Source organism: Melanaphis sacchari, unplaced genomic scaffold (assembly GCF_002803265.2).
Source record: "Melanaphis sacchari strain LSU unplaced genomic scaffold, SCAv2.0 Contig0_pilon_pilon, whole genome shotgun sequence".
In the NCBI taxonomy this organism is placed as follows: domain Eukaryota; kingdom Metazoa; phylum Arthropoda; class Insecta; order Hemiptera; family Aphididae; genus Melanaphis; species Melanaphis sacchari.
The window spans coordinates 1,692,236-1,709,008 of record NW_020270366.1 but is presented as its reverse complement, the minus strand read 5'-3'; the positions used below and the strand labels follow the sequence as shown (position 1 = coordinate 1,709,008).

Below are 16,773 nucleotides of genomic sequence, written 5' to 3'. Positions count from 1 at the left end.
CTGCATATTAATTATAATTAACATACGGAGGAAAGATTTAATTTGCTGAACGTCAACAGATGTGGCCATTTTCGAAACATTTTTACATTTATTTTTACAATTATTAAATATGTATTAGGTTATAGTTGCATTAAAACTGATTAGACAATCTCATAAAAAATTTCTTACAACTCTATACAATGTTTCAAAATAAATATCTAAATGGTTAGGCATATTAAATAATTAAATATAATAATATAAACTAATGAATGTAGATATTTTAAAAGTAGGTTTTACATAAACCTAATTACATTTACTTACCTATGACCAAGACCCATCAGTCATATAATATTGGTTATCTTGGCCCAACGACAATATTCAATAGGTTAGGTTATTCGATAATTTAATGTTTAATAGTATCAATCGATAGTATATTAGTATAATAAAATCATAGGAGATGGTTGGGTGTAAAACTATATTAATTTTTATTTCCAAATTTTGTCATATTATTATTCAAGATTTTTTGTTAATAATGAATAACAATTGTTTAGAATTATATATATATATATATATATATCGATATACTGAATACATAAGATTAATGGATTCGGTAGGCTATATGAAGCAGAAGATATAATATAGCCCTAAAAGAGCATAGTATATGTAAAAATTAATACACTTAAAAATCCTAAAATATGTACTAACCAATTTTTAAGCGGGGTTAAATTTATAAATATATATTTTTTTTTAATTTTAATCTAGGATAAAAGGTCCCTGCACCATTTTCTTTTTAACTTTTGTTGAGGGTTATCGGGTAGAGTTTTTGTAAATATTAAAAAAAAAAAAAAACATTAACTGCATCTATAATAAGAACGGCATTAAATATGTCACGAATAATACGTGAGTCTGTACATATATGTACACTTAAAATAATACTGAATTAACCAACTATCCACCACTACGATAGTGTGAAGAAACTTTCAGATAATCTAGTGTTGAAAGAAGTAAAAACTGATTGTAGTTTTTAACGCTATTCAAAGAAAATGCATCCCACAAAATTCTCCCACCAAAAAAAAAAATAAAAAAAAAAAATATATCTATTTTTATAAAACAAAGTTACAAATTTGTTTCCATATTCCATAAATGGTCTTTTATTTTTTTACAATCGTGTAGAACAAATATGCAAATTCTATTAGTTTTTGGTCCCATATTAAAACTATAAAGATAACTCCGACGTTGCTACAATTAAAAATCATAATAATATTTATTATACAACATTTGATTTATCATTTGTAAAATCAAAATATTTAGTTCATTTTTATCAAAACGATACGCGCGTATATTATTGGTTTAAGTCACGAAAAGGTTATAACTAGGCTAATTTAAATTAATTTATACCTTATTATAAACGGTAGAGGCACTATGGTATATGTTTAATGCATCGTCTACAGCGGCATCCATAATATTTTATTTTATTTTAACAAATTTACCCAGCCACACCCTAGTTTAGACCAAAAATTAAATAATTATTAGTGTGTAATAAACTAGTATAAATTCAATCGTATAAACTTAATTTTACAAAACATATTAAAATCTATTTAATATATTTATATTTATTGTATACATATCAAATTAATTAATATCGATTCGTTGATAAATGATTACTTATTATAATGTAATTAAATATTTGTAATAAGTTATAAATACAAAAATTACTCATATTCTACAATCAATATAATTTAAATTACAAGATTTTAATCAGCTTAAAAACTTGTAATAAATTTAATAATTACATATTTATGTTTAATATCGATATATTGTTCACAAGCGTATCTAAATCAGAAATCAAATGAGTAGTTTATAAATTATTAAAACGTATATATTAAGGATATAATAATAAATAGTCCTTAAAAATGGTTTACAAAAATATAAAATATAAATGATAGATATTTAATATTTAACTCCGTAGGTTAGTAGGTACTAAAGCATGAACTGACTTTTTTTAATTTTGCACTTATACCTAGGTAAATACTTGCACTATTATAGGTACTTATGGCTCTAGGTTTCGAATTAAAGTTAGAAAACATGCTATGGGAGGAGGTTATCACAACCTTCTATAAAGTTCTGAATAGTGAAAAATATCGAAAATTGGCAAAAAAATTATAAATTTTAAAATGTATGACCATAATATTATTATATTTCATACTTTTATATCACAATCGGCATTTATTGGTGTTTAATATACTATCAGATAATTATTACAAATTATATAGGTAGTGTTAAAAGATAAATATTAATAGCTATAATTTTCAAATCACCATAATTTCCTAATCTTCCAAACTTATTATCATAGACCTACTACTATTGATTCACAAAGTTAAATACCCACCTCAAAATTATTCATTTAAACTTGAATTTATATAATTTATCAAAATTTCAAAAAGTCATCTGATTAAAAATTTACAGAAAACAAGATTTCTTATTTAAAAAAAATAAAAGAAGTTATTATAGATAAAATATACAATTTTTCTATTTCAAATCATTTAAAATGCTATAATTTTCTAAACAAAAAATACCTAAAATGTGTTTTCGATAAAAGTTTTCTCATTAATAACGAAATGCCAAAGAGGAATACATAAATAGGTATATGACTATATGGTATATGATACTTGTATCTACAAGTTATTTTATTAGTATTATACTTTTTAATACAGTATTCAAAATATGTATATATTATAAGTCATGTCTGAAGTTGTTCGAATTCACATGTACATTGATTCACAATTCACATATTATTGATTCCAATTTATTTTTTGATATATTTAAAAAGTATAATGGAAAGTCTACAAACCACTTTTTTTTTTTTAAATTCCGATTATATATTTACATAATATAATATTAGTATGTTAAGCACTGGCCCTCGGGTGGATTGTTGTTCGTCATCGAAATACATTTTATATACCTATATCTACTCCTGCGATGTATAATAATATTAATATTTAATTAATATGTATAAGCATAATATTATAATAGTAGTGCAAAGGTATTACATTTTATACATTATGATTTACGACTTCACAACAGGAAATTCTCAGAAATAGCTAGGTAAAACTAGGTATAGTATAGGTAGGTATAAATAGTGCCTCTTACTAATTATTTAAATTTTACAAATACTAAATACATCATAAAGATATGTAATATAAAGATGACGTAGTATTTTTATAATATACACACGAGTCCTCAAATAATTCACACATTATTAATATTATATTATTTATATATATACTGATATACAGCTGTATATATAAATATATATATATATTTATGACAATGACATGTTGTAACGCCGGCCGGTCTTATAACTACACTGCCAAATTTTCAAGCTTATAGGTACTTGCTGAATAAACAGTTGACAATATATAATTTTAATTTTGTAAGAGTGCTATAATGTAACGTACAGTATAATCTTACTTTATAACGTTTTTAATGCGACACAAAAAGACAACAGCGGTAATTGAATAGTAAAAAAATCACATAATAATAACACGACTTATCGGGGCCTTAAAATTGTACATCATGTATACGGAGTGTTTCATTTAATCGAAAACACTAATTTCTAACTTTATGAGTAGATTTTCGTGTTAGCAAAACAAAAAATATACAAGTACAATTTTAATATCGAAATGTTTTTATTGTATAGGTAATATATTTACCCATATAAGGTTATAGGTACTTTAACTTTATACATTAAATTGCCAGTAAAAATATATTTTTTTTAAATTATTTGTTTCTTAATTTTTTTAAACATTAATCTTAAAGTCATAAACCTAATGCTGATGTAGACTTTTCGAAGTTTTATGATAAATTATTGTGTACAATGTACAGCTATTTTTCTATTTGTATTATCATATAATGTTTAAAGAGCGGTTGAATCATTGCGTCGTATTATGATGGGCTACAAACTCAATAATTTAGAATTTAAACTTTAAATGATTATAAATAAAAATTATTTGATTTGAGTAAACATTATAAAGTTTTTAAAAAGGTAATCAAATTAACAAAGTAAAATCATACATGAGAAGTCATTAAAAAACGTGAAGAAATTCATTTTTATAATAATTGAGAATTTTTTTTTTTCGTGAAAACAGTTACTCTCACAATTAGGTGAGAATGTGAAATAATATTCGTAAGCTAGGTCCCATATATATCTAAATAAACATAGTTGCTCAAATAGATCACTCTATACAACTACACTTACGATATGCATACATCACCATATTGACATATACTACAAGGAAATCACTAAGTATGCTCAGCTCCATTTTTTTTTAAGAATGCATTTGTTCAAATTCTGATATTTATAAATTGTATGTAGGTGTATGTAAGAAGCACACTTTTAGTTATTTAGATTTTTGTACTATTTAAGGAGTCTTGTAATAATTATATAAGTTTATTTTTCAAACGATAATCAATCTCTCTATACTTTTAATTGTTAAGTAGGTAATTAATTTTTAAAAATTTTAATGTATCTAATCAAAACTTCAACAGTTTCAGAGTTATTAAAATTCATTTTAATGATAATATACGTAAAACATATGTAAGTTTTACAAAAATATAAAACGTGTATGAAAATTTAATATTAAATATAGCAGCGTTTCTCAAACTGTGGATCGCAAGTCAATTTTTGGGGGGGTCGCGAGAAGTTTTTTTAATTATACAGATTGTAAGAAATTTAAGTTTTTTTAAAATTGTATAGAACTATAGAGTATAGACTATAGAACTATAAAAGAAGTATAAAGTAACATAAGAATTATTACAATTATTATTATTATAAAGTAGTAAATAAGTTAAAAAAAAATTGTTTTTTGAAATAACTTTTTTGATTCTGTAAATGTAAGACTATAGGGGTCGCGATAGATTTTTGGAAGAAAATTTGGGTCGCGGTCCTAAAAAGATTGAGTATCACTGGAATATAGTATTTATCATGCTCAAACAATTTTTACTAATCATAATAAATTGATAAATTAATATTAATTAGATACTATAATTATAATATCAAATTATCATAGCTTCTATATTTTACATACTTACCTAATACTTATTACTATCGGTTTAGACGATTTAGTAGATAAGTATAAGAAGTTAAATAAGTTAAATAAGTCAAAACACAAAACTTACTCGTTAAAATTTCGAAATACTATTTATAGAAACATTTTCAAAAAAATAATTTATTTGACAATTTATAGAAAAAAAAATGATGATCCTCATTTGAAAAAAAAAAACACGTAGTATCACCACAAGACACTCTTTTTGTTGTATAAAAATCTAAAGCTTTGAAATATTGTCCCTAAGTAGAGGTATGTTTATCAAAGAATCAAAAGATTCAAAAAATATCAAAAGTCATAATTTGATTAAATTCATTATTAAACGGAAAAAAACAGGGATAAACATGTTTGATGAAACTTTTCTGTATATAATATAATGTGGTATTTATATAAAGATGCATGCACACGATATATTATTATTTGAATGATATTATACCACAGCCTTCCCTCTCTATCGGTACATACGCAGTCGCGCAATATTCCACCGAAGTTACTGAGTGTGCGTATTTTAGAACATCGGTTAAACTTTTCAGTGATGATAATAATAATAATAACATGAAACTCGTGGGGGGGCTTAATTGGCCATGTTAAGGTCGCGACGGCGTGCGAGTCGCTCGGTGTGCCACTGTGCCGATCGTAAATTAAAAAAATACGGTGCCAGACGTGCCAGTGCGACGCGCCAGTTTCAGTCCAACGGTCACGGTCTGGAGAGCGGATTTTGTTCGTATTAGCATACTTGTTCACGACTCGCCGAGTGTCTCTTGACGGGCGACTTCTGACGACAGTGTTACTCAGCACAGTTATTCGTACGGTCTTCTCGGCAACGTTCGCGTTCGTTTGCCCCCCCGGTGGAGTCATGTGCGATCGGTTTTGACTGCATCGTCGTCACGTGTTTTTCTTTGACTCTCTCCGTTTCTTGCCCGGATTTCGCGGCGATAATGTCTAATTGAATTTATTCTAATTGAACCTAACTCCCAACAATAATAATATGATTTATGATTAATCGTTTCAAACTACACATTACACTGCATGACAATTACTACTATTATTACGTTATAAATATATAGTGTTATAATTCATAAATAATATTAACGTTTATGTACGATAATCCCGTATTACATTCCGTGATAATATCGGTGTCACGTTACACTGCTCGACAACTGCTGACCACTGTCGCCGCCGTTGCTTCGAGTACAGAGGAGAATTAATTGTAATAATACCAATAATTAATATTGAAATAAGAAAAGAACGAGAAATAAACAGCAACGTTAGGTCGGCTGATTATTTGTTGCGCGTTATCGCGTTAGGCAGTTGGAGATAAATCCGATGAACTATGTCCTCTGGTTGTGACCTGCGCGGACACACAGATAAATGTGTTGACGACGATGAAAAACCAGTTTCTAATAGTCTATGATAAGTAAGTATAAAAACAAAAACTAAAAAACGTTCTTCTCCTCATCACGAGATCTCCAACGCTTCTGTTAGGAAATGAGAAAGGTTTCATTGTTGAATAGGCCATATCATAGATATTAGTAATAGGTAATCATAATAGTTGTTATTGTTACGTAAATTTTGAATACATCACAGTCGTCATCACCACATGACCGTAATATTATAGTGTACAGTTATATAATCGGAGTCATGGTCTTTTCGTTTTTCTGCCAGAAAAATCGTTTTGATGTGAACAAAAAGTTTCGATTTTACTTTGATTACGAAATGGCGATTTTCGACGTCAGAGAGCAGAGCAAAGTTCAGGATTCTGTTTCAGTTGTTGAGGATCAAGACCAAACGAACAATCATGATGAACCTCCTAGTAAATTCAAGGTATGTAAATGCAAGGCGCTTACCAATTTTAAAATTGACGTGTAATTTATACATTTAAACTGTTTAGGTCGAAACGAATAACCGGTTTTGGAGTGTTGGTTCTAAACTAGTGGTCTGTCGAAAGTTTATCAATGATAAGTTGGCTAAGTCTGAAGACGTCAACAGAATCGCTTTCTATAATAAACTCAAGTGTTTAGCAAATAATGAAAAAGTGACTAGATCATATGAACTCAACAGACAAGTAAATAATAATATTAAATTTTATTTATATACTTTTTTGTTATACTATAATTATTAATGCTTGAACTACAATAATTGTCTGTGCAGTTAAGCCAGGAGGAGGTAATATGGCAAAGTGAACTCAAAGACTTAATATGGTTGGAGTTGCGTGCTAGATTAACCGATCGAACTATAACAAGTCAAGACAAGTATCTTTGCGAAGAGAGAAAAAATATTTGCCATCTACTTGACGAAATTATAAATTTCAGGTTTGTGTTATTTATAAATATTTATGTAATTTTTATCTAATAATTGAACTTTAGTTTTAGGTTTGATCAATTGCATTCAAGTACATCACCAACTTGTGAAGAATCGAATAGTTCAGGTAAAATATCAAATTATTGTAGTTTATTTATTGAGTTCTATAAATATGAGTTTTATAGATGAAGATCTTGGTCAATGTTCAAGTCGCAGTGGATGTCTTGGTCTATTTTGTTCTCGATGTACTGAACAACAAAATCGAGCCCTCAGTCAAGTACAAAAACTTATGGAAAGATTAGAGTATGCTGAATCATTATTCCCATCTAGCAGAGCATTTGCTGTACAATATCCTTTATTTAAAAGTTTAGAATTCACTAATAGAGTTAAGGTAAGATTTTCAATTAATTTGTTAAATAATTACTTGCTAGCTTTTAAAAAATGACTATAATCTTGCATTTTTTTTACTGAAACATTTTATTATGTAAAACTTAAACTATAGAAAATAAATTTATTGCTTACACAAACAAAAAAAAAATATATATAGTTAATGTTTTAAAATTTTTTTTAGCATTGAAAAAGATATTTAATGATAAATTGTATTTTTATTTTAGGCAATGTGTGTTTGGTATAACATGACTAAGAGACAGCGATTGATGTTGTTAATTTTAGGCAGACATTTGATGAAAGAAGAAGAAGTAGAATTGGAGCCAATAAATCATTTGATAGCAACTAATAATTGCAGTTCAGATTCTCCCTGGTAAATTTAATTAATTTATAGTCAATATATTATATTAATAAATATTAGAAATTAATTTAATATAAAATTATTATTTTTTTTTTTTTAGTGTATCCAATGATAGTGGTAAAGGTTCATTAACACCTTCTCCTAGAACTAGTATTGGTAAATTATTTTGTATACTTTGAACGTTATAATTCAAAATAAATAATTTTTTTTTTAACCTTTAAAATAAATTTATATTTATTGATAACTAAATTGTTTTTAATGGTATTACAGAAAATTATGAATTCAAGTACAAAAGATCTACAGCAAATTATCGTGAACCAATATCATACAAAGATCTTGATTTATATAATACTCAGCCTATTGCACATCTTCGACAACATTTTTTTCCTTACACAATAGGAATGAATTCATCTTGCTATGCGTCTCAAACTTATAGGTGGGTAATTTTTTAGAATGGTCTATTTCTTTAAACCATTGATAATCATAATATTTTAAAGTTTTTATTATTTATCAAAATACTAACTAATAAATACATTTTATTAAATTATAATTTATGTTCTAGGCAATTTATTGCTGGTGTATTAAAGACTAAGGGTTTAAGAAAAGCATTAAAATTTCTTGATGAATTATACAAAAATGTATTGCGCAAAGCACATTTAACTCTTAAAGAAAAATTGGTAGTGGTATATAATATTTGCTTATCACGAAATATTGATTAATTTAACATTCATGAATTAAATGTTTATTTTAGGAAGATGATATTAAATATGATGTACCTCATGATGAAGAATTGTTGCGATATGGTTATTGGTGTCAAGAATCAGAGGAATTGAACTTGCCTTCGTATAGAGCTACATTTATTTTTCTATGTCGTATTCCATTAGATCTTTTACATGCTTATCTTCGTATGAGACTTGATACTAGACCAGAAAAACCTTCCATAATGAGCATCAGACAAGTAATATTTTAATATATTTTTTTAATTATTAGGGCTCATAAGTTTATGTACTATAAAATCATTTATTATATATTCGACTATACTCTTAAATATAAAAAAAAAATGTGTCAATTTATAAAGATATTTAGTATTCATAAACAAAATTGAATTACATTATTTTAAACTTGTATGAACAAGCTCATCTTATATTGTATTTATTGATTGACAACTTTTTTAACATTTTAATTTTAATTATTAACCATCTACTTTGAATTATATTTTTTAGTGCAGTCATTACTATTTTTAAAATCTTTTATAATTTAAAACATTTTAAATGCATGATTGATACAAAATATGCTAATTATACAATTATATTCTAAATACAATTTCATAAATTTTGTATCACCTTAAGCATATTTGTATCTTACCTATTATTTCATATAATATAGTAAGCTATGTAAATTCGTGAACTTGTAAGGCATAATAATTACTTAAAAATAAATACATTTCAAAACAATTTCTAATTTTTTAGTTAACTTGCGAGCTAAAGGAAGGTTTAATGCTAGCTGTTGTGCATAGAAAACGCTTTGTTCGTCACATACAATCAACATTATGGTCTGATAAAGAAATCGGTATGAAAATATTCAAAGAACGTATAAACCACTTTGACGAGTGTACTAAAATTGTTTTGGAAGTTTATTTGGGATATATGGAACAATGGGTAGTGATGATGGGTTATTGTAAAGCTCAAAAAAATATATTAGAAGAAGAATGGAATGACATGAAGGTTATAATTCCACATATTCCTGATGCTATGACAACGGTTACAAAAACCTTTTGGTAGGTAAAGTTTTACCTTACATTAATTTTACATTATAAGAATTAGTTTGTAATATATAATTACTACTTTAAAGTTCATTCAAAATTTAAGAGTACTATTTTGTTGCATAAGTGTGTTATTTAAAGTTCTACCACATAGACTGCTAGAATGAATAATTATTAATCTTAATTACTGGAATGTACGTTTAAATTAATTTTTAATATAATGTTTAATTACATTTTTTATTATGTTAAAAAATACTACAACAAGTATATTTTGCTAAAAAATTTATTCATTTATAAAATTTTGAATTAAAATATTAAAATGTTTTTCCTTTTTTTAGTTATTAAAAACATTTACCGATTTTTTTTATTTCAACAAAAATAAAAATGTAATAATTTTATCAATAATGTTCATAAATTTAGTTTTTCCTTCCAATTTAATGAAAACATTTGACACTATTTTTTTTTTTTAGTCATATTGCCAAACACATGTTAGAAACAATATTAAAACATCACAATGACCAAACACATAATCAAATTAAAATGATAGTACAAAATGTTGATCATTCTCAAACCAAGTAAATATAATTTTCCAAGCAAAATATTGTATGACTAACTATACAATAAGAAATAAACTATAATGCATTAACTTTTAGACAAAATTTATTAGCTATATGCAGAGAATTACAAAATTTGTTGAGCTTATTCAGAGAAAAATCTTTTCTTGTGATGTCCTTAGCTAAAAATTTATGCAAAGATGTAATTGAACAATATAAAAAAGATAAATCGAACCATGTTAAGTTTGATGGTCCTTTGTCTCCAATTTTGACTACAATGGTACCTTTAAAAGTATGTATATGTTTAGTCTATTATTTATAGTAAAATAAAGTTCATAAAAAATATTTTATTTATTAAGTTTGAATTAGTATTTTGGATTGTTTGGCACTAATATTGACAACATAGTAAAATGCTTACTTCCTAAATTATATTATATATATATAATTTAATGTAAATATTTTAGCTAATTTTATTTTTAGATACTTAAATAAAATTAAAATTCATGAATTAAAAAATTAATGCATATTATAGGAAAAATTATTAGAAGTTTGTCGGTGTATCATTGAAATAATTACGTCATTAGAAGATGCAGTTGACACTTGTAACAGTGATATTGATGATATAACCCTTGCCCCCCGTATTCGAGAAGTATTACATCAAATGTATAAATTTGGATTTGAGGTATGTTTACTGATATCACATTAAAATACCCATAATAGTCAATCTTTAATATATATTTATGTAACGTGCTTATTTGTAGTATCATAAAGAAGCTAACAAAATTATGTGTGGTCCATATAAAGATCAAGCAACTCTCTACAATGTATCTATTTCAAAACGTTGGATAAATTTTGTTCACAAGCGTTGTGAACCTGGTCGAGGATTAAAGCCCAAATGGGCAAATAATGGAGTTGATTTTTTACTCAGTGTATGTGAACCCCAGAATGTTGCCGGACTTAATGATGTGGATTTTAAGGTATATAAATAACTTGATTATGATCTATTCAATTTAAAAGTAAAGTTTTGTAACTATGTAATATTTTTATATAGGATTTTAAGAATTTAGTAGAAAATTGTGTTTTATATATTATTGGGAAATTGGACGATGGTGGTTCGTTTTCAAACCCAAATGTAATAAAAAAAAAACGTCATTCTTCTGCAATTGAAGGGAGAAATAAAATTTTAAAGACTGAAAAAACTTTTAAAAGTGGTAATTATATAAATGATCTCGTCAATAATTGCATTTGGTTTTATTAACTATATATTTTTTTATTAAAAAAAAAAAAAAAAAAAAACGTGAAGATATTGAGAGAAATGTGCGTGTCATGGATGCTGTTAATAAACTGGATCGTGAATTAGAAGATAAATTGCGATCACAAGAATTAATTGGTCACATTCGACATGATTACAATATTGAACGTATTGAGTATGTTCGTCCTCGTCCTGTACATTTTAGTTGGCAACGAGGCATAAAAATTGGACAAGGTCGTTTTGGTAAGGTGTACACTGCTGTCAATAATGAAACTGGAGAACTGATGGCTATGAAAGAAATACAATTGCAACCATTTGATCATAATGCCATCAGAAATGTAGCTGTTGAGTTGAGGATATTTGAAGGGATTACTCATGAACATCTCGTTAGATATTATGGCGTTGAAATTCATAGGGTAATGATTTAAAAGATAATCAGTACTAATCTAAAGAATTATTTTCATTTAAATTATATTTTTAGGAAGAGATGCTCATATTTATGGAACTGTGTGCTGAAGGGACATTGGAAAATTTAGTTGCTGCTACGGAAAACGGACTACCAGAAGCTCTTCTACGTAGGTTTACCAAACAGTTGGTTAGTGGGGTAGACGTTTTACATCAACATGCTATCGTTCATAGAGATATTAAAAGTAAGATATTTCCACATACTTTAAACGTGTATTCAATGTTCATCTAATAATAAAATATTGTGTTTAAATTAGGCGCAAATATTTTTTTGACTGACGAAGGAAACTGTTTAAAACTGGGCGATTTTGGTTCGGCGGTAAAAATGAAAGCGCACACAACAGTTCCGGGAGAACTTAAAGGGTTTGTCGGAACACAAGGTAACTATTATATAGCAGCTATATTATTACCAAATTTGAAATTAATACGAAATCAAATTTTTTAGCGTACATGGCACCAGAGGTTTTCATGAAATCCAATACGGAAGGACACGGTAGAGCCGCAGACATTTGGTCAATAGGATGTGTGATAATTGAAATGGCTTCAGGCAAAGTAAGCATTTACAGCATCATAACGTTTGTGTATAATTATTATAATGAGTGATTCGTTTGGGCGTATTTTTTCAAAACTTCAATTTTTTTGAGTACCTGATCATTATCATCATAAAAAATTGTTATTTACATTAATTTTTAAATATTATGTTATTTAAATATCGACCGTATCTGCGGTTGACATGGACCATTCTAAAATTCTAATTTTCAACGACCCGTCGTCCAAGTATGTCGATTGGTATTTGGCCAATGACGTGTGTATCGTATGTTGTTGGCTTCCAATTCATATTTATCGGCTTAGCTATGTAGACTTTGGACTCGCGTAGTCCCAAAGAAAACAGTTAAAAGGTGTGATATCACATGGACCTAGGCAATGCATTAATGGTAAAATCGTGAAATGAATTGTTCTCGCAATAAATCCATAATTACACGTGCTGCATGTCAAGTAATGTAATATTTTTAAAACCAAATATTATCGAGATCACTTGCTTAGATTTCAGGCAGCAAATAGTCCGTTACTATGGCGCGATAACGACGCCATTCACTGTCTCACAGGTTACGTTCTGCTTGGCTTCATTTTTAAAGAAATATGGACAGATGTGACATAAACCACATCAAATTATTATTATGTCCGGATGTAATGGCATCTTTTGAATCTCTTCGGGTTTTTCGTCATCACAAATACGGCAATTTTGGTCGAAAACAGTGGATTGATTCTCTTCTACCATTTCAAGAGCCCAAAACCGAAACAATGACGATTCGATAGGTCTGCTAGCTTTAATTCTTGCACCAGTTGAATTTTGCATGCCTTTGAAACCGAGGTCCTTACGTAAAATACGCTAAGTTATCGAGAACGGCGCCGAATTGATTTACCCTGGTCATCGCGTGCACTTCTATTTACCCACGCTATATTTTCTTCATTTTTTGTACTGGATGTGGTCGCTATATATTATCTAATAATAAAAATTTAGTTATAAATTTTACAATTGTTTAGCAAATTGTGGATTCGGTAGGCTGATTATGCGGACCGTAAGTTTCTCTAAGCTTACAAAAAACGTCTTCGTAGAACGCTATTTTCGTAGTTCAGGTGAATTATTTGTAAACGTTGTGCCGGGCTAAGTCTTTCCTCGATGAAATGTCAATTAACAGACCAACACTAAACGAAAATACCTCGACAGTTTATACGACTCGCACGTTATCCGTCATAAAATAACATTTAAAAATAGTGCACTCTAAACGAATCACACCCCATATAACTAATTTACAACTGTTTCTACAGAGACCGTGGCACGAGTATGATTCCAATTATCAAATCATGTTTAAAGTGGGCATGGGAGTCACGCCAACTGTACCGGATACACTGTGCGATGAGGGCCAACAGTTTGTCGACAGTTGTCTACGACACGATCCGTATTCAAGAGCTACTGTCTCGGAACTACAAGATCATAATTTCATCAAGGTATTGATTTCCATTAGTTTTGAAAAATTTAGTAAATTTGTACAGATATTAATTATTTGTTTGAAATTTACCCGTGTCACTTAGGTCATGCCCGAAGAGTGTGTTTCCTGTCGAATATCTTCAACTGCAATGCTGGAGGAATACATTAAATTGGGTTTTAAACGATAGCATCCAGTACTTTTTTATATTATTTAAATCCTATACTGTATACTCGAAACATAATATTTGTGCAACATTTTAATTATTTACTCATATTCACTCTGAGATGTGTTTTATTTTCTAACATAAATTTTTTTGCTAACTTCACTAAAACTAGACTATCAAATATGTTGATTTCACAAAAATGTGGTAATCATTTTTGTAAGATCAACATATGCTTATGGTAGATAAAACTGTAAATATTATTTTTTAATCTATTTTTAAAAGTACAACGTCTATGTAATAATGAAAATTATATGTGTTACCTAGTAATTCAATTTTATCATTTTAGAAATTTAAAAAATATGCAATCAAGTCATTGGGCGACATAATTATTGGACTAAAAATTATAATTAATTTTTTTGGTGGTTTTAATGAAAAAAATAATAAATAATCAAGTGTTGCAGTCTAATTATTGAAAAACAAATTACATTTATACTACGATGTTTGTAAGTAATTTGTAAATGTTTTCATCGTTATGTATTATGTAGATAGTTTTATACCTTAAATGCAAATTATATTTTTTTTAAAGTGCCTTACATTCTATGAATTAGTTTTAATTATCGATCACATCACAACTAGTGCAATATCTTATTATGCGACCATTTGTTAGTATTGTCAATATTGTTTTACTGAATATGAAATACCTCATACCTATTTTTTTCAATAATATTTATAGCAACCATTTATCATTTTTGTTTTAAGTTATGTATCAAGTACTTGTTAAATTATTTAAAATTTATTTTTATACATGCCGTCCTTAAAAAAATATATAATTATGTTAAATAAAAAATAGTTAATATCTTATCTGTATTAATGTTATTTTATTATATGTTATTATTGTTATTTATAAATAAATATTATATTATATTATAATACTATTAAAAAGTTTGGTTGTTTTTACACATTATACCATCTCTCAGAGACAGAAAATAACCCACTCTAGAGTATACTGATGAATAATAATCATCATTCAATGAATTAAAAGCAGCAAACTGATCAGCAATAACTCAATTTAAACTAGTGGCAGTTGTAGCTATATATTTATTTGAACAAAGTAATTTATACTATTTCCAAAAAAATGTAAATAATCCATTTTATTTTAAAAAAACATAATCATTAATTGGTTATAAAATTTATTATATATCAATAAAATTACTCAAGTATTCAAAGAGCAGATTGTATTAGAATAAGTTTACGCATAACTAATTTTATACTCAATGGTATAAGTAAATGTTTTAGAAAAGAATTTTTAAAGATGGAATAAAAATAATAAATTTTAGGTTCTAGATGTTAGCACAGGTTGGTTATTAGATCATTGTAAGATAAATAATAAAAATTATGGAGTTGTGGTTGTGTTGTATTTGAAATAATAATCGAGTTAACTCTTTTTTTTTTTCCATAAATTTTAAGCTGAAATAGTCTGCCTCTGATTTTTCTAATTGCCACTTGTATCATATAAATTAATTAAAAACGTATAAAAATATTATTTAATACATTATTCATAAAGAACATATAGCAGGTTTTTTATACCAATCATTAATTTAAAATTTATTTATGTCATTTTTTTGGCATCTAGTCAAAAAATTTTATATTTTAATTTTGTATAGTAAAACTGAATATTTTTTGGAGTATTTCAATACACAAAATCAAAACTCTAAGTTAAAAGTATTTCCTTTAAAACACTTAAATTATAAGCTACTCGTCCAAATCTCAATTGTCTATTAAGATCTTCCATTTTAGAATATAAAATAAAAATGTACATGCTAATTAAAAAATCAAATATAAAACTATAACTTTTTTTTCATAAACATTAATAGATTATTAAATTAACCATGTTTGATAATAGGAATTACCCATTTATAATGTATTGCTCAAGTATCAAATTGTATTTGAAATTAGTGGTTTCCTTCATATAGTTTAAAATGACAAATTACCTATTTACAAATTTTATTGTAGTGGCTTGGTATGGTGCGTTGGTTATTGCCAGTCGAGAAATGCAACTGGAAGTAACATCCACAGTTACTAGTTTCCGGATGGGTGACCACCCGGGCTGTAGTGGTTAAAAACCTTGCCACACATACACGTGTTTATCAACTGTAACACCATAACCATCGTAAAAACAACCTACTTGTACCAACCTTACCTCTACCCATAGTTCATAACCCATACAACAGCTAATGGCCCTAGTCACTGGGCTTAAGTTCAATAATAATAAAAAAAAAATTATTGTTTAATAAACTCTCTAGACAATTACATATCAACAGAATTAGATATTTGAGAATCTTAAGATCATAATTATAGATGAAATAGGTTTACTTAAACATTAACAAATAAATGTATCAATTTTTGCATGTTATAGTTTAAAAAGGGAAAGGTTTATAAATAAAATTAAATCA

At 27.1% G+C, this 16,773-nt stretch overlaps 1 protein-coding gene across 8 annotated transcripts; it reads left to right on the top strand.

The window, feature by feature from the left end:
* Positions 1–5,732: 5,732 nt before the first annotated feature.
* LOC112597052 (mitogen-activated protein kinase kinase kinase 4) lies at positions 5,733–14,776 on the top strand. 8 transcript variants are annotated; one of them, XM_025343062.1, is made up of 24 exons: positions 5,733–6,501; positions 6,703–6,908; positions 6,976–7,149; positions 7,236–7,396; positions 7,451–7,512; positions 7,571–7,776; positions 8,000–8,145; positions 8,234–8,289; positions 8,404–8,569; positions 8,696–8,816; positions 8,885–9,091; positions 9,603–9,910; positions 10,366–10,470; positions 10,549–10,741; positions 10,982–11,131; positions 11,211–11,426; positions 11,501–11,660; positions 11,753–12,117; positions 12,183–12,351; positions 12,424–12,546; positions 12,612–12,718; positions 13,997–14,176; positions 14,261–14,350; positions 14,667–14,776. In XM_025343062.1, exons 1-23 carry the CDS (start codon positions 6,495–6,497, stop codon positions 14,342–14,344), a joined length of 3,672 nt encoding a protein of 1,223 aa, XP_025198847.1. In that variant the 5' UTR covers positions 5,733–6,494; the 3' UTR covers positions 14,345–14,350; positions 14,667–14,776. The 8 variants fall into 8 exon arrangements, with proteins under 8 accessions (XP_025198847.1, XP_025198781.1, XP_025199229.1 ...); XM_025342996.1 differs by lacking the exon at positions 14,667–14,776 and having other exon boundaries at positions 14,261–14,609; XM_025343444.1 differs by lacking the exon at positions 14,667–14,776 and having other exon boundaries at positions 6,750–6,908.
* The last annotated feature ends 1,997 nt before the right edge of the window (positions 14,777–16,773 follow it).